This window comes from Gigantopelta aegis, chromosome 4 (assembly GCF_016097555.1).
Source record: "Gigantopelta aegis isolate Gae_Host chromosome 4, Gae_host_genome, whole genome shotgun sequence".
Taxonomy (NCBI): Eukaryota; Metazoa; Mollusca; class Gastropoda; order Neomphalida; family Peltospiridae; genus Gigantopelta; species Gigantopelta aegis.
In genome coordinates, this window is record NC_054702.1 from 11,127,192 (window position 1) to 11,152,824 (window position 25,633).

At 38.2% G+C, this 25,633-nt stretch overlaps 1 protein-coding gene across 2 annotated transcripts; it reads right to left on the minus strand.

The window, feature by feature from the left end:
* Positions 1–1,885: 1,885 nt before the first annotated feature.
* LOC121372658 (dentin sialophosphoprotein-like) lies at positions 1,886–24,203 on the minus strand. Of its 2 annotated transcripts, XM_041499104.1 has the most exons (3): positions 23,317–24,203; positions 19,158–19,340; positions 1,886–7,730 (listed from the first exon to the last, which is right to left on the minus strand). In XM_041499104.1, exon 3 carries the CDS (start codon positions 7,665–7,667, stop codon positions 5,445–5,447), a length of 2,223 nt encoding a protein of 740 aa, XP_041355038.1. In that variant the 5' UTR covers positions 7,668–7,730; positions 19,158–19,340; positions 23,317–24,203; the 3' UTR covers positions 1,886–5,444. The 2 variants fall into 2 exon arrangements, with proteins under 2 accessions (XP_041355038.1, XP_041355039.1); XM_041499105.1 differs by lacking the exon at positions 23,317–24,203 and having other exon boundaries at positions 19,158–19,590.
* Positions 24,204–25,633: the final 1,430 nt, after the last annotated feature.

Below are 25,633 nucleotides of genomic sequence, written 5' to 3' on the forward strand. Positions count from 1 at the left end.
AAATCGGAATATTTGAGAGGGTGGGATACTTGTGTAAGCCTTACGAGAAAGATCATCTGTATCGAGATACACACGATCAAGTAGATTCGTGGCATTCCTATTGCGTTTGAGTTTCAACAACATTCTGATGCTTGCATCAAGAAGTACGCCCGTGCAGTAAGTGTGATCGTGTATTTGATTATCATTGCGTCCGGGAACTGAAGGAAGGAAGGAAATGTTTTATTTAACGACACACTCAACACATTTTAATTACGGTTATATGGCGTCAGACACATGGTTAAGGACCACACAGATACTGAGAGGAAGCCCGCCGTCACCACTTAATGGGCTACTCTTTTCGATCAGCAGCAAGGGATCTTTTATATGCACCATCCCACAGACAGGACTGCACATACCACAGCCTTTGATATACCAGTCGTGGTTCACTGGCTGGAACGAGAAATAGCCCAATGGGCCCACCGACGGGGATCGATCCTTGACAGACCGCGCATCAAGCGGGCACTTTATTACTGGGCTACGTCCCGCCCTCCACATGAACTGAGGACAAAGCATTGCGGAATTCGAAGGTCAATCTGCAGTTACATTTTTCCTATTGCAGCAAGGGTAAATCGTTCAATATAAGCCTTAATTAGACAATGTCATCTTATATTTTCATGAACTCCACACCCTAGAGATTAATTTTAGCCACAGTGACAAATGTTATACTTCCGGCCCCGGTTACTGAAAAACTAAGGCTCTTTTTCAGCCTCTGCTGCAGGACTATTAAGCTTTTGACGTTTTGAAACAGAGGCCGAGTATATAACGTGGCCATTAACTTGAATAGCGGATGTTGGCCTTTATAGAAGGCAAACCTTCTATTTAAGGCAGGCCTCCATTTTGTTGTTGTTTTTTCCGACGCTCCCAGTCAGACCCCCAACCTCCACTAGAGGCAGGGGCGGGATTTAGCTCAGTCGGTTTAGCAGGATCGAACCACATTGGTGGAACCATTGCAACGATTGTTTTTCGGGGGTTTTATCGTTCCAACCAGTGCACCACATCTGGTCAAAGGCCGTGGTATGTGCTTTCCATTTGTGGGAAAGTGCCTATAAATGATTCCTTGCTGCCAATGAAAAATGTAGCGGGTTTCCTCTGATGAAGTCAGAATTACCCAATGTTCGACATCCAATAGCCGATGATTAATAAATAAATGTTCTGTAGTGGTTTCGTTAAACAAAACAAACTACTAGTATTTGTTTAGATATGTGTACGGACTCCGTGTATTGGCGGACTCCTATTCTCGTGAAAGTATTTAGAGGCTTGAAATGTCGGCTAATGCACGGCGATATACGAGTAAAATAGAATTTCCATTCAAATAAATAGCCGTTTGGTTGTTTCCGGGGGGTTATAGTGTCATAGGTTAACAATATAATGCGTCAACTAATTATTGCATTGATACATGGGACGCATTTTTCACATTAATATCTTGCTCGCATTAATTTCATGATTTACAGTATTCGAGGCAGGCCTCTGTGCACAGATTTACGGTAACTTGATATATACATTTTTTTTTAGTTTAACGACACCACTAGGGCACATTGATTTATTAATCACCAGCTATTGGATGTCAAACATTTGTTAATTGTGACACATACTTTGATAAAATCCACTTCATTTTGTCCATTAGTAGCAAGGGATCGTTTACATGCACGTCTCATAGACAGGACAGCACATACTACGACCTTTAATATACCAGTCATGGTTCACTGCTTGGGAGAAGACTTGATATGCAAGTACCAGCTCTAAGGCATTGGTGGGTGATATGCATGATAATAGGTACCTTAAATTCATCAGTCTATTCTCAATAAATTAAACATCAATAAATCAAGTGATTAACAAAAACGTATCAACAACTGAAATTTCTTTAATAGTTTTGGTTTACATTGGTGTATCAATATCAACAGCATAATACATATCTAAAATGTTTTTACAAAAACAAATGTGTACAATATAGAAATATCTGATATGATAATAAATAGAAACAAAAACCTTTAATGGACAAAAGGAATGGATAGCTCAGTAAATTAAATATAACAGTGATTACAATGTAATGGTATAAATGCTTTCTCAAATCCTTGATATAGCAGTTTAAAATTATTGTGATCAGATAAACTGTCCCCAAAGAAGTAACTAGACGTGGTCATTATCGTTGGTACACTGGTCATCACATAAAAGGATTATCATCAGTCCTATCATTGTCAAAGCTGCAATCTCACCTTACCACATATTATTTACTAATGCAAAACAGAAGAAAATACATTGATCATTGGTGGAAATTGGTGAACTGTAAAAAAAAAAAGAGGAAATCTAGAGGGGTCCTGGAAATTCTTGAAATCCTAGGTTAAAATCTGTGTCATCTGACACATTTTGGAGGAAAGGACGATTAAAATGCGAGGAAACGCAATGTTCCATGAGAGGAAACAACTGATCCAATGAGAATTCCCACCCCTGATTTATATAGAACATGTTTTATCACCATCAGTGGTTATATCATCAACATCATCATCAAATAAACCATCTCCCAAAAAGTAACTAGACTTGGTCATCATACTTGGCACAATGTTCATTCCATAAGTATCACATGTACATGTAGTCCTATCATTGTGAAAACTGCAATCTTGCCTAAAAATATTATTATATTATTTAATAATCCAAAATGGAAAACAAATTACATTTATATACAACCTGTTTTATCACCATCAGTTGTTATTGCATTATCATCATCATCATCACCATCCTCATCATCAAATAAAATGGCCCCCAAGAGGTAACTAGACTTGGTCATTATCTTTGGCACAATGTTCATTGCATACAGATCTATCACATTATTAAAGCTACAATCTTGCCTTATTATATTATTTACTCATGCAAAATATAACAATTAGTATATATACAACCAATGTATGATCTCCATCAATCTAAATAGGTTGTTTGCCGCTAATATGCCATCAAGCAGTTTTAAAATTTCCTGACGTCATAGGCCAGAGACACTAATCCTGTTATTTTTTTATACAACTTAAAACCAACACTGATTTAAGCAGGTTAAAACACCACCTGTGTTAGTGTTTTCCCTAGCTTGTTTTAGCATGACTGATTGCAAACATATTTTATTGTACAACTTACGAGGCCCTATTCTTTTAGCATGATAGGGTACCATGACTCAATAGTCTACATCAAGAGCGATATGCTGCCCTGAGATTAAGGTTTGTTTTGTTTAACGACACCACTAGAGCACATTGATTCATTAATCATCAGCTATTGGATGTCAAAAATTTAGTAATTTTGAGTCTTAGATAGGAAACCCACTACATTGTTTCATCAGTAGCAAGGGATCTTTTGTATGCACCACCCGACAGGATAGCACATACCATCGCAGGGTTCATACACTTCAAATGGTTTCATTTTCCAGGACTTTTAAGGGCTATTTTCGTTCATTTTCCAGGACTATTTTACCTTTTTATACACACACACACACACACACATATATATATATATATACACACACACACAAACAAGTATGAAACAGCTTAGAACGTTTATAATTATTGGTGTGATCTAAACCGGTCTTGTCCACACCTCCTTGTGTAAATTAGTTGTCAATTAAATTCTTGCAGCTGAAGCTCAGCTGCTAAATCAAAGCGTGTTGCACGTGCGCCTTCTGAAATATACATCTCCTTTGTTTTGGCTTGGCTCAAGTAGATCGAATAAACATAGGCGACACCACCAAAAGAAACAACACTGTTACGATTATTGAAAGGAGACCTTTGCAAATTTCTATGGTGTTAAACTCATTCTTAATCTCACGTTACATCGATTGGGTTTATTTAAAGATATGGGCTTCTTTCCGGTCAAATGATTAATCATGGTCACGACTCGCCGCACAGGATTCAGACCCAAGCGGTGGGCCATTGTTAAAGCGATAGCTCACTTTGTGAGGTGTTAATTCCTACTTAATTATACACTGTTTAATTAACGTTTACGAGCTAAATGGATTTATTCAGTTACTCCAATTTGTCGGGATTTAACAGGTCCATAAAATTATTTACATGCAAGTAGTCAACTTATATGACGTCAGACGCGTGCTTGTTTTTCTAAAAAAAAAAAATTTTTAGCCACCTGTCGTTAAACGTACTTTCCGTTAGGCATTTTCGCAGAAGTGATTTACACATCTACCCGTTTTTCTTTTTCTTTTTTTTAATGTCATACTGGTATATATATTTTTATCCGGATTCCATGCTTGAAGAATTGTGTCGCCATCTCAATTAAGAGTATCTACTCGTGCCCTAACGAGCACCACTACGCCTATCTATAGACCAAATAAACCAACACAGTATTTCCTGATCAACAACTGACCAATGGCAGTCGACCTCATTATAATCATCGATGCGTTTAGGTATTGTTTTTGTGGGGATTTTTCTTTTTTTCTTTTGGGGGAGGGGTACCTAAGTCAAACGCGATTATTTATGTATTTGTAACATCACTAAAAAAAAATTAGAATTTTTTTTTTCAAATTTCCAGGAGGTAAACTGACTTTTCCAGGACATTTATGGACTTTCCAGGGTAAAAAATAAAATAAAATTAAGCACTTTCCAGGGTTTTCCAGGATGCGTGCGAACCCTGCATAGTCTTTGATATACCACCCGTGGTGCACTGGCTGGAACGAGAAATAGCCTAATGGGCCCACTGATGGGGATCGATCTCAGACTGACTGCACATCAAGCAAGTGCTTTACCACTGGTCTACATCCCATCCACCCGGCCTGAGATTAAACGAGACTTTTTCAATAATTAATTTATTTTTATTTCAATCATTTTTTTTTTTTTTTTTTTTTTAAATAACAATGCCCCAAAAGTGTTTAGTCTACCATACTGTGCCAAGTTTCTAGGAAAAACACTACAGATGCATTTACAAACTGCCCATCATACAAAAACACAAAAAAACACTGTGTAACCCAGCCTCGGAGTGTTAAACTGGAGAGTAATAAATACTTGTTACCCAGATCAGTGAGTACATACTTGCAGAAAAAGAATATCAAAGAATGGTGTGTAATGGTAAGAAAATTAATGCTGGGGGTCTATTCTAATTGTATAAATAATAAAAACATACTTGAGATTTTCTTAAGTTTCATGCAAACTTTTAGCGACTATTCAGACTTTTTAAACCACTGTTCCAACCTCACCATAGAATCATGACATCAATTAGTCAGGACCTTTCAATAAACATAATACATATAATGGCACGAACTATACACCCTATATATACATTAATACATCTGAATATGGTCTTATTAACTTAATACATCCTGGGATATGTTTTGCCTGATTGCCTTCTTAATATACTGAAAACACAAATTGTTATAGTAAGTAATACAGATAACTAAAGATTTGCTGAAGTCACAAAAAATTCTATCAGTATGTATAAAACATGTCATATATTTCATCCTCTCTCATAATGTAAGATGCAATATCGGCAGGAAGGCAAACTTTCACCAAGCTTTTTGTCTGCTTGTTGGACCTGCATGGTCCTTTCCACAAATCCACAGCAACATAAGACCCCTCTTTGGAAATTATATTTACAACATCTTTGTTTTCAAAAGTCTTGATCATGCCATTCAACTGGTTGAACAAACGCAAATAGCGGTCTTGTTCGGTAGCATGTCTTTTGAAAGCCTCACTGCGAAGTCCGGCCATTTCGTTTCTGTGTACATCTCGAAGACGGTGTGCCTGAAAGGTATGCTCTTGGTGAAGCTGAAGAATTCTGAACTGCAGCAAGAATGGGTTGTAGATCAACTGTTCCTTCAGGCTCTGCAGCTCAAGCTGCTGTCTCACGTGAAGGGAGCGGACCACAACAGAGTGCTTGTACCTCAGATCCGATTCCTTCTCCACTTCCTGCTGGTGGAGAAAATTCAGTTTTTTCTCCCATTCCTTGTTGATTTCATCTAGCTGTCCCTTTAAGCTCTTTAATAACTCTTCTGTACTTTGTCCAACAGAGCATTTATTAACACCCTCAATACACCGACGTTTGGCTTCTGGTAAGTCAGTTGGATCTACGTCAGATTGAGTGTACATGTAATTGTTAACAGTTCTAATCAGTGGTGGAATTCTTTGTTCACCTTCCAACAGACCCTGATTAAAACAACCTTTCTGTGTTTTGTGGAGTCTAGAACATTTTGTGAGGTTAATGTCAGGTCTTTGGATGCCAGACGTCTTCCATTTGTCCTTAACAAGCTGCATCAGCTCAGTCTCCTCAAGTAGATTTTGTCTTTCAGCTACAAGTGAACTCTGAATAAGAATGTCCTCCTTTTTAACAGTAGTCTTTGCTGGCGATGTCACTTGTCCACTTTGCTTCACCTCATCTGATGTTTGTTGAAGACCCAAGCTTGAAGCAGATGTTATTTCACCCTCTATGACTAAAGGCTTTGATTCATTATCAACTTCTAGTTTCTCACTTTCAATTTCTTTGTCTATTATGAACGGTTTGACATGTGAAATGGGCACAGTGCTATCCGCAGAGATGGACCTGGTTGATCCACTATCAGAAACAGTTTTTTCACAAACAGATGCAGTTGATTCGCTACTTTCAGTTGTTCTTTCAGACACTTCAGCTTCCCTCAGAGTTTTCTCTGACTGTAGAATATTTATCACAGTGGTGTCAAGGTCGTCAAGATTATCATCTTCATCATCACTGAAGGAAAATGTGTCAAGTCCCAAGATGTCAACACTTGCATCAGCCAAATCATCTACAAGAGTCTCATCATAAACATGCTGACTCTTATCAACACCTTTAAACCGACCTGGACTCGAATCTTCAGGTAAATCACTTCTTACTATTGCATCACTGAAGAAATTAGGATCCGATACCTGTGACACAGACAGAGATGACCTTCCATCAATGACAATATCTTTCGCTTTGACCTTTGGTGAAGAACACAGCAGCTGTTCCAGGTCAATCCGACTGATCTGGTTCTCAGCAGCTGACTCTTGTTGGAACATGTCTCTCGTTTCTCCAGTCTTTGCTGTGTGCTCATCACAAAGAAGAGTGACCTCTTGCAAGAGTTCCTCAAAAGTCTTCTCAAAAGTATCATCCGATATTTCAATACAATCCACAGAATCAGACTCCAATGTTGCATCTGATATTTCAATAACTGAAATTGAATCTGTTGTGTCCACTGAGAAGACATGAAATTTGTCTTCTGAAGAATCCTTTGTTTGCGACTTGGGTGTGGAATCATCTGAATCATCATGTGGGTTTGGTGTGCTGTGTAGTTTCCAAACAGGCATAGTGTTTTCATGCTGGCGTCTTGCAACAGGTGTCAGCAAATTAGAGCTCTGATCACATTTTATTGGCGTAAAAACCAAGATTTCCTTTTCTATATCTGCCTGACTTCTAGTCTCATCATGATTTTGACCAAGGAACACTGATGTATCGCTAATAGATCTATCACACTGAATTCCTTTATCAACTTCACTTTTAATACTCTGTTCAGTTTCTAATTCACTGCACATGTCGGTCAAATTGTCTACTGTTTCATATAAAGAGCAAGAGGCATCAGTGGAAGCTGCATCTGAACATATACATAGAATAGTCTTCTCTAACTCCTCAATGTCTTCCTCTACAGCAGATTTATCCATAATTCAAATTGCTTCGTTATCTTGTATCTTATAATGAATCTGCTACAGCTTTGCAAAACGTTCCTGAAATGAAACAAAAGAAAAGAAAAAGCTTTTAATTTCTCAAATAAAAGAACACTCAATTACTAATATTTACATCATTGTAAAAAATATATGAAAGGCAGACTTGCACCACTGACTTTATTTTTTGCTATGCCTGAACATATCAAGATGAAATTTTGTATATAGCTGTCATGTACTGGTACAGAATACAGATAAAGTTTAACTTTCATGGCAATTTACCCATTTATCACAGAGTTATAGCCCTTGAACATTTGTTGGGGCAGGTAGGGGACATTTATTACTTTAGCAGTACTCTTGGAATGCTTATTTAACTGTAGTTAATTTTTTAAGAAAATCCACCTGTGAACAATACAACTTCATCTTTTTTAGCTTTCATATCTGAAATTTGAACCTACTACTACTAACTGAACTTGTAACTTGGTCATTTGCATCATCAAATAAACATGTAATTTAAACTTTATAAACCTGATATTAGTGATTGTAATGTATTCATATGGAATACAATGAAGATTGTCAAATTGCTAATTGCTAATTTTTGACTACATTTAGTATATGGCTTATAAAATATTACTTAAATTAACCACACTTTTAATAATTTTCAAGAAAATACTCTCCATACCTAAATATTGGCTAAACAGAAATTTACTCCTGTGTGAGCCCTGGTATTACACTTACGGGCCTCCCAGCCACTTGTACATATTAAAATATAGGAAATATAGTAATTTGCATACCAAAATATAGGAGTTTTATAGGAACATTTGGACCATGCAATTATCATGATTGTAGGCATTTTACACGGATTTCTAAAGACATTTACTGTACATTACTAATGGTATGTTCTTACCTTGCATATGTACACAAGATACCATTTACTACCTCAACAAATATATTCCAAGCAGCAGTCCATGCCGATATCCAGGATACTTTGAAAGTTGGTGCATCTTGTATCAGTAATACATCCTCCTCACCTCATCAGGTGAGCAGGATCTTGATTGGCACTTGATACAGATCTCCCACATTCAAAGCACCGTCTAAATTTCTGACAGGCTGGCTACATTTCACTGCGAATATAACTCAGTAACATATTTTATTTATCGGCATTTTGGCAAAGCAAATGTGTCAAATATAGGAAATGAATCTCAATATAAGAGATTTTATAGGATCCTATAAAAAATATATAATATAGGAGGTTTGGCAGGCCTGCACTTAATCAGTTAATGCCAGGCATCCACTGTTGAGACTACTACATGTAGGTTCGAAAGAAAGAAGTGTTTTATTTAACGACACACACAACACATTTTATTTACGATTATATGGCGTCAGACATATGGTTAAGGACCACACAGATTTTTAGAGGAAACCCACTGTCGCCACATAGGCTACTCTTTTATGACAGGCAGCAAGGGATCTTTTATTTGCACTTCCCACAGGCAGGATAGCACAAACCATGCCCTTTGTTAAACCAGTTATCGATCACTGGTCGGTGCAAGTGGTTTAAAATTACCCATTGAGCCTTGCGGAGCACTCACTCAGGGTTTGGAGTCGGTATCTGGATTAAAAATCCCATGCCTCCACTGGGATCCGAACCCAGTACCTACCAGCCTGTAGACCGATGGCCTAACCACTACGCCACCGAGGCCGGTACATGTAGGTTCGAAAGAATCCTGTCATTTTGGGTTATTAGGTTTATATAAACTGACGATCAAAAGAAAGTATCCAATTATATTTTGAAAGTATAATAATTTGGTGATAAATAAACACGAGTATACTCAATAAAACCCATAAAATGATAATATCACAGTTCACAACAGCACTAGGGGTGAAATGTGCGATTTCATAACGGACCACTCATAACAAAGGTGAATAAATTTGACCACAAAGAACATGTTTCAATAGCGTGTATGTCCACCATGTGCAAGTATGCAAGCATGGACCCAACGTCGGACAGATTTCCGTCAATGACAATAAGGTCTGTCCGCTGTTGGCCACAGATACCACCCCAAACCATCACAGATCCACCACCAAACGGTTCAGTCTCCTGAACACAGCACGGAGCTGTTCTCTCTCCTGCACATCGGTATATCAGAGTCCTGCCATCAGCTCCGAATAACTGGAACCTGCTCTCATCAGAAAAGAGTACACGTTACCAGTTCCAATGTTGCCAATGTTGAAACTGACGTGCCCAACATAAATGTTGAAGTCGATGTTGCCTCGTCAGTGTCATCCCTCTGAATGGTCGATAGGTCCTGATACCATGCTTGTCGTAGTCGACGATGTACAGTGTGACGACTGATGACATGTCCAAGGCCAGTCACTGCAGATGATGTCATAGTGAGGAATCTGTTATGTAAGTGCAAGATGCGGAGATGGCGGTCCCCGTTGGCTGTTGTGACGCGGGGTCTTCCACTTCATGGTCTGTCTGCAGTCCTGCCAGTCACCCTGTAACGCTTATCAACCTGGTGATCAACAATTTTGTGCAATTCAGGATTCTTGCCACATGGGCATAACTCGCACCCACCTGCACCATACCAATAGCTCTCTCTCTTTCTTCAGCAGTTAGCCGTGCCATGTTCTCTGGTGTTTTACTGTTGACTGAGCAATGGCACCCTTTTTTTACACCCTTATGTGCACAAGTATCATGTTTCTCGTGCAGTATAAATTTGATGAATAAACTCATTTTGCACGTGCGGCATCACCCAAATGCAACAATGTGCGACTATTCGTCATTGATTGCATTATAACGAACAATACTGGAACCTACATGTGTATCTAACCTTCCATGAACGTGTATTGTGTTTATTTATCATAAAAATAATTGGTATACTTTCTTTTGATCGTCAGTTTATATTTGTTGCCATTTTAAGCCAATGTTTCAATAAACAAGAGGACTTATTTAATTTTCAATTGTATCAGTAGTAGAGAATTTTATTAATTTGTGAAGACCACCTCGGAATATTTAAATATTTAAAATCTAAAACTGTTTGTAAAGACTGCCCCAAAAATCAAAGTACCATGTTTCAGAACTATTATGTCGAAACTCTAGAAGACAGACTTTTAAATTTTCAATGTACAATTTTAAAATGTTTTAAATTTTAAAAAAATTTCTTCTAAATATCTCTTTTTTAATTTGTGAAGACTGCCCATGAGAATACTTGTACTAAGTTTCAGAACTGGAGACGATAGACTTTTAAATATTCCATGTTAAATAATTATTTAAAATTGTTAAATTTAATAAATATTCACAAATTCAAAATATCTTTCTATTAGTTTGTGAAGACTGCTCCAGAGAATCATAGTACTTACCAAGTTTAAGAACTATTCATCAAAACTCTAGGTGATGTTAGACTTTTAAAATTTCAATTTAAATGTTAAAGACATAATGAAATTTTTAATAAAATTTAAAATATCTATTAGTTTGTGAAAACTATATCAGAGAATACTTATACTAGGTTTCAGTGTATTCAATTAAAACTAGGAGATGATAGACTTTTAAATTTTAAATATTAAATTTCTATTTAAAATGTTAAAGTTAATAAAAATTCAGAAATTTAAAATTTCCTTATCTATTAGTTTGCCCCAGAGAATGATGGTACCAAGTGTCAGAACTATCCTACCAAAACTAGGCGGAAAAAATCCAAGTCGACGAAGAACATGATGGCGGAAGCTAGACAAAGGGTAGCAGTAAAGGCAAACCAAACATGTGCTGAAGCAACACCAGTTGTGAAATGATAACTGGATTGTTGATGTTGATGAGGAGACTATGAAAAAACAACCATCTTAAGTGATAGAACTTCATAGGAAGTATTAATTATCTGATGAAGCAGGAAATGAGTGCATGTTTTAAAGGATAATTAATAGCAGTGCAGCAATCAGTGTTTCTGCCAGAAAGAAATTTTTGGATGTGGCACTATGAAATTGAATATTTACAATGTGTGTGCTGAATACAACCACAGTCGATTGGGAGTATGGAAGGCCTCCCCCAAAAAGAAAATAACCCATGTTTAGGATTAGGGTTTAGAAAATCAAACAGTAATGATAAGAGTCACTGATTTTGTCAAAAGGTCAACAAAAAACAAAAAATATCTGCCAAAACATTTGGGTATGGCACCATACCCATTTTACTCTCTGGCAGAAACCCTGGTGCTGTATAAATAGTTGACCCCCCCCCCCCCCCCCCCAAGAAAAAAGTTAGCTTGTTTTGTTTAACGACACCACGAGCACACATTGCTTTATTAAAGTTAACGTTTGTTTTGTTTAAAGACACCACTAGAGCACATTGATTAATTAATCATCGGCTATTGGATGTCAAACATCTGGTATTTCCTAATGCAGCAAGGGATCTTTTATATGCACTTTCCCACAGACAGGAAAGCACACACCATGGTCTTCGACCAGTTGTGATGCACTGGTTAAAATGAGTAAAAGCTATTGATTTATTCATTATCCTCTATTGGATGTCAAACATTTGGTAATTTTGACATGCATGTGCATGTATAGTCTAAGTATAGACCATTAGCAGCAAAGGATCTTTTATATGCACCATCTCACAGACAGGACAGCACATACCAGTCGTGGTGCATTGGTTGGAACGACAAAATAGTTGACTAGGTTCTAATTAAACTTATTTCCATTTGGTGAATTTTACACTATTATGCCTCTTATTAAGGCCCCTACCTAGGCTGTTTTGGGTGCATAAGAAAAAAGGAAAGAATGAAATGTGCCTTTTTAAATGATGCACTCATCATAGTTTAACTACATGTACAGTTACAAGTATATAGCATTGAATATTTGGTTTGGGACCACAGAGATAATTAGAGAGGATACAGTACCTGCTTCCGCCACTCCATTGGGGCATTTTTTTTTATTGTTGTTTATACTTATTTACATGCTAAGGTTCAAGCATGCTGTCGTGGGCACACACGTCAGCTATCTGGACTGTCGGTTCAGGACAGTTAGTGGTTAGTGAGAGAGACGCCGGTGTGGTGGCTTCACACCTACCCACTGAATTGTTAAACTTGATCTGGATGGGAGACTGTTCTGGAATGCCAACCCGGTACCTAACAGCCTTAAGTCTTGTGGCATAACCACTACAACACCAAGACCAGTTCTTTTTTGTTAGCAACATGGGATCTAGTATATGCATCATCCCACATTCAAGATAGGACATACATGTACATAACAAGACCATTGTTGCACCAGTGTGGAGCTCTAACTTTCTAGGTGTAAGACAATTTAAAAAATAAAATGACCCAATGAAGAAGTTAGTTTTGTTTAACGACATCACTAGAGCACATTGATTAATTATTCATCAGCTATTGGATGTCAAACATGTGGCAATTCTGACACGTAGTCATCAGAGGAAACCTGCCACAATTTTCCTAATGCAGCAAGGGATCTTTTATATGCAATTCCCCAGTCAGGATACCACATACCACAGCCTTTGATATACCAGTCATAGTGCACTGGCTGAAACAAGAAATAGTGCAATGGGCTCACCGAGGGGGGTCAATCCCAGACTGACTGCGAATTAAGCGAGCGCTTTATCACTGGGCTACATCCCACCCCAAAATGAGTCCAGATTAAACTGATTTTCCAATAAACACACAAAGTGTATTGTAAGGATTCAAATCTACAGTCCGTCTCATTGACATTTTCCAAGAAACACACAAAGTGTATTGTAAGGATTCAAATCTACAGTCCGTCTCATTGACATTTTCCAATAAACACACAAAGTGTATTGTAAGGATTCAAATCTACAGTCCGTCTCATTGAGATTTTCCAAGAAACACACACAGTGTATTGTAAGGATTCAAATCTACAGTCCGTCTCATTGAGATTTTCCAAGAAACAAACACAGTGTATTGTAAGGATTCAAATCTACAGTCCGTCTCATTGAGATTTTCCAAGAAACACACACAGTGTATTGTAAGGATTCAAATCTATAGTCCGTCTCATTGACATTTTTGCTATTGTTAACCATCAACAGTTTATATTAATATACATTGTTGATAGTTTGTCCTATCAGATAATGATGAACAGAAAGAAGAAACTGTCCAAAAACTATCATTTCTGTACTGACTGGAGTTCATATTTTGAATTATATATTAATTCAAAAATATATGGTAAATTGCAAACAAGAATTCTGCAGAATTAAATGTCTGGCCTACCATAAACGTATTCAGTGTCATTGATAGTGCATCTGTAGATATCTATCTCAATGCATGTTAAAAATGTTTTTAAAACATTAAAAAAAATTAAACATCAAAAAATTTAATTAAAATTTTAAAATAATAAGGTTGAAAAACAAATTTTGATGTGCACCGAAGTGAACATTCATAGATAGAACTATAATTGAACCTTTATTGATGCAGGACATGTCATTGTGATTTATAAGAAATGTATCTACATTTGTACAATCAATGTTGATGCCGCAGCCACGAAAATGTTATACCTATACTTCATCTTTTAAGTTTGTACATGTATTGTAAAGGTAAGAGAAAACGTACCAGACTTAGCAACATCAGGATAAACAATGGTGTTGACAGTATGGTCACTGGTTATAAAAGTGTATTATATGAATATTGTATGAGAACTTCTTTTCTTTGCACGACAGTTCAATTAATTAGGATTTTATGCACTTATTTTGATGATAAAAACACCTAAAACAAGTAAATATCATTGATTTTAAAAACTAAGTTTCATTAGTAGTATTTGATGTACACATCATTTATTAGTTGTATAAGTGAACCGGACAAAAAGTCACATCCTGGCTCGTACTGAAATTTTTATAAGAAAATGTTACATCATAAAGACATTTTTTTTTATAGTAAATTGCTATACAGCATTTAGAAATAGACTGGATATTGTGTTAAACAGAGTTCTTCAATAAGCAAACATTCTATCAGGAGAGAAGAGTTTTGAAATTTACTGCAGTGTTAAAAAAGTGATGTCCATTTTCGTCACATGCTGGCACATTTTATTTTTCACTTTATACATTAAGTATTTTTTCTCTCCAAAAAACAAAATTAGGCCTGATATGCTTATACTACTATATGTAATGAGTCTATAAATGATAAAACTGCATTCCCATTTAAAAAGGATTTTTAGTGAAGATCATAAGAGTCAGAATGTCACATCCTGGCTTAAATCATTACCATGGAATGGCCCATAAATGACACCAAAGAATAATTATGATCATTGACCCACCTATTGTGCTGTCATTAGTTCAATAGACAAAGACTGTATCATTAACCATACTTTATTTTGCTAATTTTCAAAAAAGGCGATAAAAATGTGAGCTGTGAATCTACACATAACATATAATAGCACATGATACAACACAAACAAGTGTGGGTGTATATAAATTATATCATCACATTCTGGCACTTTGTTTTATGGTAAATGCAAAGCAAGCATTTTGAGAGACTGCTAAAGCAATATATGTCCCCTACCTGACTCAACAGTCAATAATTGTTTGGATCTCTTAAATTCAAGAGCCAAACCCGTGTATAAAGTGGGTAAATCACCATCAAAGTTAAACATGATCTGTAACAGTACATGATGAAGCTATACACAAAATTTCAACTCAATATCTTCAGGCATTGCAAAACAAAATACCGGAAAACAAATTTCAATATCTCTTAAGTTCAAGGGCCATAACTCTGTCAAATATGGGTAAATTGCCATGAAAATTAAACTGAGGTCCCACTACACAGATATCATCTGCCACTGAAATTCATGTTAAATTGCCCAACTTCAAATGTAGATTGCCAACAGAAAGGGTTGTAATTGGCACCAACAACAAGCAGAATACACCACTGGGAACATACATTATATAAGCATTTATTTTCACTCCAAAATTGAGAAAATTTCAGTCTCAGATTTTTGCTACATGTATATGACTGCATACAGGCGAGTCAAAGTGTTGCTGTGAGTGGCCAGATTGGCCAGTCAAAAACAAATCCCAAGTGATACCCTGCAAATTCTACTTTGATAGTAGGATACTGTTATATATCAAAACTGTTTGTCACTATGACTGTACATTCCAAAATAATCATTATGCACAAAAGCACAGAAATTATGGTCAATTTGGATATTGACCTTGTGACATTGAACTTTGATCTTTTGGCCATATTAGTATAAAAATTAGCAATTGGTTAATTTGGCAACAGACATGGTGAGCCCCAATACCAGCTATATTCTGTTCTGGTCAAATAGGAATTCTCCAGTCCTGCTATAAAGCCGACATCCTACATCATTTAACTATTTTCCTAGTATCTCTGTCATACCATGAATATGCCTTTGAAGTTTGAGCAATGATTTACTTTTAGCTCATTCAGCTGGTCATAGCATTTACCATATTCAGCAATGTTAGGTTTCTGAAGCTTGCTACATTTGGCAGTGGCAGATTCAACTGCTTTATGCTGAACTAGTTATATTTTATTTGGTTTAATCAGCAATAAAATCAGGCTAGCATAAAATTAAAACAAAGCTTGTTGATCAAAGATCACAAGAGAAACTCAACATACAGATACTTCACGTTTCAACTTGAATTTACATGACTAAATAGATAAACCTAGGAACAACAAGTATTCCTAGTTGTATTAATATAAACTATTTTTCATCAAGTTTTGATAACAATGCACCCGTCCTTACATAAAACCAAAATAATGGCCCAGCACGTACTCCAATAAGGAGTCGGACAAAAGAAACCGGCTCCGAGTACACCATAATCCATTGCACTGCACCCAGAAGGGACTGGACAAAAGAATACCAGCCCCTTCACCCAAACCCAAAATAAAACTTTCCTTGGCGCTGGCAGGACCTTGGGCAAAACGGACGAACTTACTCCACCTCCATGGCAACAGCATCCAACATCAAGCTCTCCATCACCGCCTCTACCTCGTCCGACCTACACAATTGCTCGAGTCTCCCCTGGGTTGTCATGCCACGATCAGAAGAGATCAGGCCCTTTTTAAGGGCCCTACGGGCAACCTAGGGAGACACCCTACAGCACCAAGACGGTCATAATAAAGAGCCACATTCGGAATACTAAAAGCAAAACCTATTGGCTCTCCTCACTATTTTCATTCAGAACGACCATCAAAATTGCGCCAAATTTCCTTCATGTAAACGCGCACCTCTTTCTCTTTGACATAATCCTCCGGGACTTTCAAATTTCCATAGCACCAATTACACCCCGTCTGTCACCAACATTGGACTGCTGGTGCTCCCTTGCACTTGCCAGTGCAGGCGTCCTTTCTCTAACACACACACACCCCCGCCCCAACTTTCCTGTCCTGGACAGAGGGAACCAGCCAAGGCCGGTCCCTGTGTCCAGGATAGGCGTGTGCTACAACAGCCTGTTCTGAATGTGCACGTAAACCTCTTTCACTTCACATCATCAAGTTTTATATGGACAGATTCAATAGTAGTTGGGCCTAAAAAATAAATATGTTTCCAGTTTCATCCTTCAAAAAAATAGGGTAGGTAGGTAGGAACTTTTTTTTCTTCTCTTTTTTTAAATCAATTAAAGGGACACGCCCTAGTTGTTAACCATTACACCGTTGTTTTTCGCTATTAAACCCATTTTTTCACAAATAAAATTGCACTTTACTTACCGTTTATTATTTAGAATATACATTTACATTAACCTGAAGTGTTTTTTGGTAATCCTGGTGTTTGTAATACCACAAAATGCATTTCTCGTATTTCTTAAAAAGCCACGTGCCTCTGAAAAAAAAACGTTGAGCAGACAAGGTCTAATCTATTTTTAGAGAGGATATTCCCATTTCAATGTCACAGACGTTGGTATACCATGTGACCGTTATCATTTTGGTTCGGTTTGTTTTCTCGTGCACGGTTCGCGCAATCAACATCCGATTTGTTGGCGTTTGCTTGTTGTTCATTTGTGAGGTTTTTCTTCACAGTTCGTGAACATTTTCATTAACAATAAAGTTCAGACAAGTAAGTATCTCAATGCAAAACGTTACAAACCCTTAAAACCAATAATTTTGCCAAGTCTTACGATATCTGGAGAGGGGATACAACCTTTGAGGGGTGGGGGATACAAGCTATATTGTTACCTTTATTTAAATAAGAGTAGAAAAACAAAAATCTTACATTTTCATCCTGGGGAGGGGAAGTGCCTCTCTACCCCTGACAATGACAACTACTACTACTACTACTGCTGCTATTACTACCACCACCACCACCACCACCAATAATAAACGGTGCATCTAATTGCTAATAACAATAGGTTAGGCACTAGTACCCGGTTCCGAATAGCAAATGTAGGCTAATTGCGGTTTATACAAAATATATAAAATGTATTATTTCAAACACTGTAGTATAGTCAACATGATCAGTGTCATCTTATTCCGATTCAAGTATCATGATTGCTGCAGCAGCCACTTCCTAAACAGAAGCACCCATGTTCGTAAAGTAACTTCCTGTTCCAAACTCATTCCTTTCGCTGTCCAGGAGAGAACAGTTGGAACAGGTCCAGGAGAGATGAAAGGAACGCACCCCCAAGTCTGTGCGTACTCTGTGGAATTTGTTGTGACGTAGGCATTTTTGTGCTTCGAGCAACATCTACTGGTGACATCAGAATACTAACTTTCAAAATTATTTCAAGCAATTGGGACATGGGGATTCCCATGGTATTTATCAATATAAAACCTGCCTTTTCACTCCATTTTATAAAACGTGATCTAAGTGTGTTACAGGTTTGTAGATTAACCAAAATTATAATTTATTTTCGCTGGATGGAACTAGGGCGTGCGGCTTTAAACAGAGAAAGCGTAATCGGTCAAGGTGTTCCAAATCTTGTTTCCCAATTGCAAAAAATCAGGGATCGTGATTTTTTAAATTTGGGTAGGTCAGCAAACCAGAAACACACATATTTTTTAGATCTTTGTTAAATGTTTAAAAAAACAAAAAAATTAAAAACAATTATTGAATTTGCTTTTTTCTGCTACAATGGTAGGGTAGGGTGCAAAGAAATTTGTTTCCACCTTACAGAATCTGGGATAGGTATAGGCAACACTTTTTTTTTTTATCAAATTATAATTTATTTTAAAGGGCAACTCTTTTTGGGGGTGAAAAAAGGTTTTGGGTACACATATCTTAGTATCTATACAAAAGAAACGGTTGAAACTATGTGCAATGCACTTTAACATGCCATCAAGTAACTTTGTCATTAAATGACAACCGTATACGTAGACCTACGATATTTTATGAACATGACTCCCGATACTCACATTATTGCAAGGCTCACATTAATCTATACACTTTCTACGTCCTACACATGCTCATACTCGATACAGTTAAACGGAGTAAGGTACATCACGAAAATATATATAATCATACTCAAAGCGTTTTTCGTTTGCTTTTAACCGTTTGCCGATACATAACAATAGCCCTTACATGTAAATGCTAAGATATGCATCTGTTTTTCTTTCCTGGTAAACGTGAAGTTACGACACAATCATGTTTTTTGTCCGAGCTACTGCACACTTTCCACCGCGAATCAAAGAGCGCGGGCCGTGAAGAGGCGGAGTCATAAACCAAAATAATGCACAGCACCACATCATGGCTTTTTTCTTCTTTCTTTAAAAATTAAAAACAAAACAAAAACTACATTTTCATTTGTAATTACGAAAAAATTATTTTAACTTATATAGTCTACAAAATGTATTAGTACCGTAGGCCTACGTACTTTTTACTTTTTGTCATTAGCCCAATACCGGCCAAGTTCAGCCAGCTGTTTTTCGCTAAACGTTTGCAAACTATTTTGACTGGTTCCCGAATTGGTAATTAGATTTACCGTGTAGCGTAAAAAAAAACACCCCAACAGTTTAGCAAACGTTAACCACAAACGGCTGGCTGAAGTTCTCCCATTTTTGTACCTACTACATTAGCTATATGGCTCAAGGTAGTGGTTCTTCAAGTGTGCGTGTGCGTGTGCGTGTGCGCGTGCGCGCGCGCGTGACAGGAATAATAGTCTTGGGTGGAACGTAGCTCAGTTGTAAAGCGCAAGCCTGATCGCTGTCGGTTTAGGATCAATCCCCGTCGGTGAGCCCATTGGGCTATTAATCCATAGACCAAAGCCGTAAATAGTATCACCCGGGTGGGAAAACCTTCAAGGTGATTTTTAATAGCCCTATGCCATTTTTAATGGGTCGAGGACAAATACTTGTACAATATATTTGGGTAGGGGAAACAAAATGTATCAAAACTTGGCAAACCAATTATCATAGCCAAACAAATTAGGTAACCAGAGGACATTTTGGTGATTTTAAAATTGAAGGAAAGGAAATGTTTTAACGACGCACTCAGCACATTTTATTTACGGTTATATGGCGTCGGAAATTTTTTTATGTTACACCTTGGCATTATTGCTTCATGTATGAGGGTCATATTTCGTCTTGATTGCTCGCAGTGTGAAAAATAGACACTGTGAGTCATTGTTAAAAATAATTCACTTCACAACAAACAACAGAAAGTCATATTTTCAAACTAAAAGATAGGAGTGGAAAACCCATAATTACTTTGCAGACAATCAACAGATTCTTGCCAGTAACAAGTGGGATTTTTTAATATATTTTTTAAATTATTATTATTTTTTTCATGGCTTTAGTTTTCAACTTTTAATAGGGACCTCTTGTGCAATATACGCTATGAAAAAAAACCCTATATTAGAACCAATATCTCAGCACTCATGCCACCTAGGCTTTGGGGGTAATAAAAAAGTTTTTTAAATAGTACATTTTGTTGTAATTACAAGATTTCCTCAAAGAACAGTCTGGTGCATTGGTAATGTTCAAACAATTTTCAATAAGGGGGCGGGGGTTAAAATATACTCTTCAAAAAAGTAGGGGAACTCTAACAAAAATCGTTCCAGCCAGAGCACCACGACTGGCATATCAAAGGCCGTGGTACGTACTACCCTGTCTGTGGGATAGTGCATATAAAAGATCCCTTGCTGCTAATCGAAAAAAGTAACCCATGAAGTGGCGACAGCGGGTTTCCTCTCTCAATATCTGTGAGGTCCTTAACCATATGTATGACGCCATATAACCGTAAACAAAATGTGTTGAGTGCGTCGTTAAATAAAACATTTCCTTCATAATAAGAATTTAAATGTCCCCGGGGTTGGGATAGAGTTCACAATAGTTATATAGAAATTGCATTTAAACTAATTTCTTCTAAATCTGGGGAAATTCAAGCTGACTACGCCAATGATATTATTAAATACTTTGTACATTAACATCTACATTTGGAATAATTTTTATACATACACCAAGACATTATTCGATGTCGTAAAATCTCGATGTCGATCAACCGTTTGTTCATGAATATTCAGTAGACGCTCAGTAGTAGTCTCTCCCTGTCCCCACAGGCCCTACCTCGCCTCCCCACTTGCTACGGGCCTGCTAGCCCGAGTGATCTGCCGTTCGAGAGATATAGTACGTCCGTCCCATCCGTTTGTAAATAATTTCAGTTTGGTTTGACTTAAGAAGAAAAGTTAAGTGTTTTTGGAAATAACCCCAAAATACTTCTTTTTTTCTTTTTGTGTGTGTGTGTGTGTGTGTGTCCAGTTTAGAAAACAATCATCTCATAAATAAATAACTTGTAGTAAATTGCATAGTATGAAAAAAGGGCGTTCCCTGTGCAAGGACTATAGACGGCCATTTAGATGGTGATGATAGAAAAAAGCATTGCATGTCTGCTGAACAGGCGCTGATCCAGAGCCTGAGGTTGTGGTACAGGAGTGAAGGGCAGGCATGGCTTTCCTTTATTTTATTTTGGACGTCGACGAAAAAAAAGAAAGAGGGCCGCGCCCTTTGGTATCCACCATTTATAGGGAATGACTGGTTACAGTCTTAAGATATGGGCTTTATCCTGCGAAGGTTAGAATGGCGAATGCAGCGAGGCTCTGCCGAAAATATAGAGATTTATCTAGTCATCGTATCTATCAGTGTAGCTCTAATACTGAACGTGAATTTAGGAAAGGTTTGCTCGAGGTAGACGATAGTGACAGGTTTGGGTACGTTTTGGTTTAGTATAAATGTTTAACCAAAACTTGATGAGAACGAATTGTAAAGATTGTAAAGTAATATATTTTAACATGTTATAAAGAGGATATACACACACACACACACACACACACACACAGACAGACATACGCGCGCGCACACACACACACACACACACACACACACACACACACCATATATATATATATATATATATATATATATATATATATATATATATATATATATATATATATATATATATATATATTTGACTATGCTACAATGTTTGAAATAAGAAATTTGCTATTCGGCTGCGCACCGGTCACGGGTTTAGTACGAGTGCCTAACCTATTGTTATTAGGCTATTAGCAATTAGGAAGAAAGGAAATGGTTTATTTAACGACGCACTCAATACATTTTATTTACGGTTATATGGCGTCGGACATATGGTAAAGGACCACACAGATATTGAGGGAAGAAACCCGATTTCTCCACTTCGTGGGCTACTCTTTTCGATTAGCAGCAAGGGATCTTTTATATGCACCACCCCATAGACAGAATAGCACTTACCACGGCCTTTGATGTACCAGTCGTGGTGCACTGGCTGGAGCGAGAAATACCTCAATGGGTCCACTGACGGGGATCGATCCCAAACCGATCGCGCATCAAGCGAGCTACGTCTCGCCCCCTATTAGCAATTAGTTGCACCTATTATTATTGTTATTATTATTATTATTAGTAGTAGTAGTAGTAGTAGCACCACGACTGGTATATCAAAGGCCGTGGTATGTACTACCCTGTCTGTGGGATGGTGCATATAAAAGATCCCTTGCTGCCTGTCGTAAAAGAGTAGCCTATGTGGCGACAGCGGGTTTCCTCTAAAATATCTGTGTGGTCCTTAACCATATGTTTGACGCCATATAACCGTAAATAAAATGTGTTGAGTGCATTGTTAAATAAAACATTTCTTTCTTTGTTGTGGTTGGACTATACTTATAAATACAACCTACATAACGTGATACAATAGACTTGGGCCCCTGCGTTTCTTCGTTCGATGAGCGGAGGTAGGCCGACTGTAATCATGTATGCACATTTGATTTGATGGCATCAATTCTTATGCATTGTTGGTTCAAGTAGCGAACCAACCAACCAATATGTTTTACCGTGCTCATATACCACTAGAGTTTCGAGCACGCCTGTCACGGGCTTAACCTCTGACATCGCCAGTGACTAAGTCCGGGTCAGGAGGGGGGGGGGGGGGGGGTGAGTTTGAGGTGGACGGAATTTGCAAAAGAAATATACAAGTAGGTTCTGAGACCTAGGCCAAAAACAGCTGATATAACCTGCTCATGTCAGGATCAAAAACAATTTAAAACCAAAAAATAAATTACGAGTGCTCGGCCGAAAAGGTTTTAAGGTGATTTGAGCAATTTTGACGAGCTACCAATTTAAAGTGTGCTGGACTATTTACAAAAAAAAAAAATATAAAATTTTGAATGACGACCTAAAGTTTTAAAGTCCAACATGCCCAAAAAGGAGCTTACCTGTCCTAGGTGAGGTTGCGTCTACGGCGAGCTGATGAGGGGTGTTGCTGACAAGTTTGGGACTTCGCTCCTCCGTTGCATCAGTGCAGGGATGACTTGTCCGTAATCCTGTGGATTGTCTGGCTATCCATATCTCGCAACAGGATCGCTTGTCGGTGGTAGCCGTGGCGCCGTATGGTCAAGACGAGTCCCGAGTGTCCTTCCTGAGCCGGCCACAGATCACAATTAATTTCGCTGTATGTTTCTATATATCCTTAGAGGCTATCACATTTTTATTAATATCAGCAGGCCCATGGATTTTTGTATGTACCTTTGCCTGCCTGGGGGACACATACCCTGAAAAGGGCAACCCCTGTTGTCCAGCTCTTTCTCCCACGATATTGGTTTAAACAAACACACCCACTAAACCTGGCCGGAATACACCCATTTTACACAAAAAGCACTAGTCTACTTCTGCATGGGCTGGAATTATCACAAACAAACTACATGCTCTTCCCTGTCAACTGTCAAATAATTGCCACTTCATAGCTGTCTGCCATGAAATAATCACAGTCAAACAGCAGACTACTTCAATATGACTTCCATCAGTCAGCTGTTGCCAGGCTTGGTTCAGGAACTTCCCCTTCAGCGTCGCTGGGTCACGCGTGTCCCCCTGCACGCAATGCCGGAAGCTGGGCTTGATCTTCCTAATCTGTATCTTCCACTGCTTCTCCTTGGCTGGCTGGGAGGTGCTGGTGTTGCTGCCTTTCTCTTCGCTGCCGCACCAACAACAGGAATCCGGGGGGTCGAAGTAGGAACCCGCGGCGGCGATTGGTACATCGCTGTATCCAGCTCGTAATAGGTTACCTCCGTTGTGGTCCCTGGGATCGATGTCCGTCGGTGGGCCTATTGGGCTATTTCTCGCTTCAGCCAGTGCACCACGACTGGTATATTCTGTGTTATCCTGTCTGTGGGATAGTGCATATAAAAGATCCCTTGCTGCTGATCGAAAAGAGTAGCCCATTAAGTGGTGACGGCGGGCTTCCTCTCAGTAGGCCTATCTGTGTGGTTCTTAACCATGTGTCTGACGCCATATAACCGTAAATAAAATATGTTGAGTGCGTCGTTAAATAAAACATTTCTTTCTTTCCGTTGTGGTCCTCTTCGCGATCGGTGAAGTCCTCTTCTTTGGTGGGGTTGCGGCGACGCAGATGCGACTGTCGCTGACGGTTGATCCACCAGCTTTGATTCCCCCCCCCCCCCCCCGTGCCGCCCCTGACGCACGTTTCCTCTTCCTCCTCTTCCTCTTCAAAGGGACCGCGTCGCCGTACACCAGTCACGGACACGATACACCACGCGATACACCAACAACATTCCGTATGACTGCATTAATCCCCCCAGGTGGAGGGGGGGGGGGGGGGTAAGCTCAGAGCGCAGGTAGCAACGTCGTACTTCATAGCTGGCCAAGCTCGGAATGGTTCAAGTAGCAATGAAAACTTTTGTTCAACTAATAATTATAATACATTTGCAAAGCAATTTTAAAATAAACTAATGAAATGATAAAGTAACACGAATCCGCAGCACAGGGACGAAAATGTAAGGGGGTTTGTGTTGTCCTACTCTATTTAAATAAAGGTAACAATATAGCTTGTACCTCACCCAAGGTTGTATCCCCTCTCCAGGTATCGTTACTTTGCAAAATTGTTGGTTTTAAGGGTTTGTAACGTTTTGTATTGAGATTCTTACTTGTCTGAACTTTATTGTCAATGAAAATGTTCACAAATTCCCTGAACGACCAGCAGACGACAACAAATCGGATGTTGATTGCGCGAACCGTTAACGAGAAACAACCCGAACAGAGTTGGAAGGTAAGTTCGTTGACGATATTGTTATTTCCAAAACACCTTTACTTTTCTTCTTACGTCAAACCAAACTGAAATTATTTAAAAAAAAAAAAAATTGTAGAAGGATGGAACCTCACAAAGCAGACGACAACAAATCGGAACCATGCACGACACAAAATATCTAAATTTGAAACACAACAGGGCCCATGCTTATGTCCAGACTCAATCTCTAATGACGTCACACGCATACAATCTGTATGGCGTTGTCATGGCATTAGTGTCTCAGACTCTGTTATAGTCTTGAGTCTAGAGTCTAAACGTTTTATAAGCACCAGGCCCCGTGCTTATAAACCTTAAAGTCTAGACTTTAATGAAGTCCAGACTTTAACGTCATGGCAACGCCATTCAAATAGTATTACGTTAAAGTCTGAACTTTATTAAAGTCTAGACTTTAAATTTTATAAGCACGGGCCCTGGCAACGTCATTCAAATAG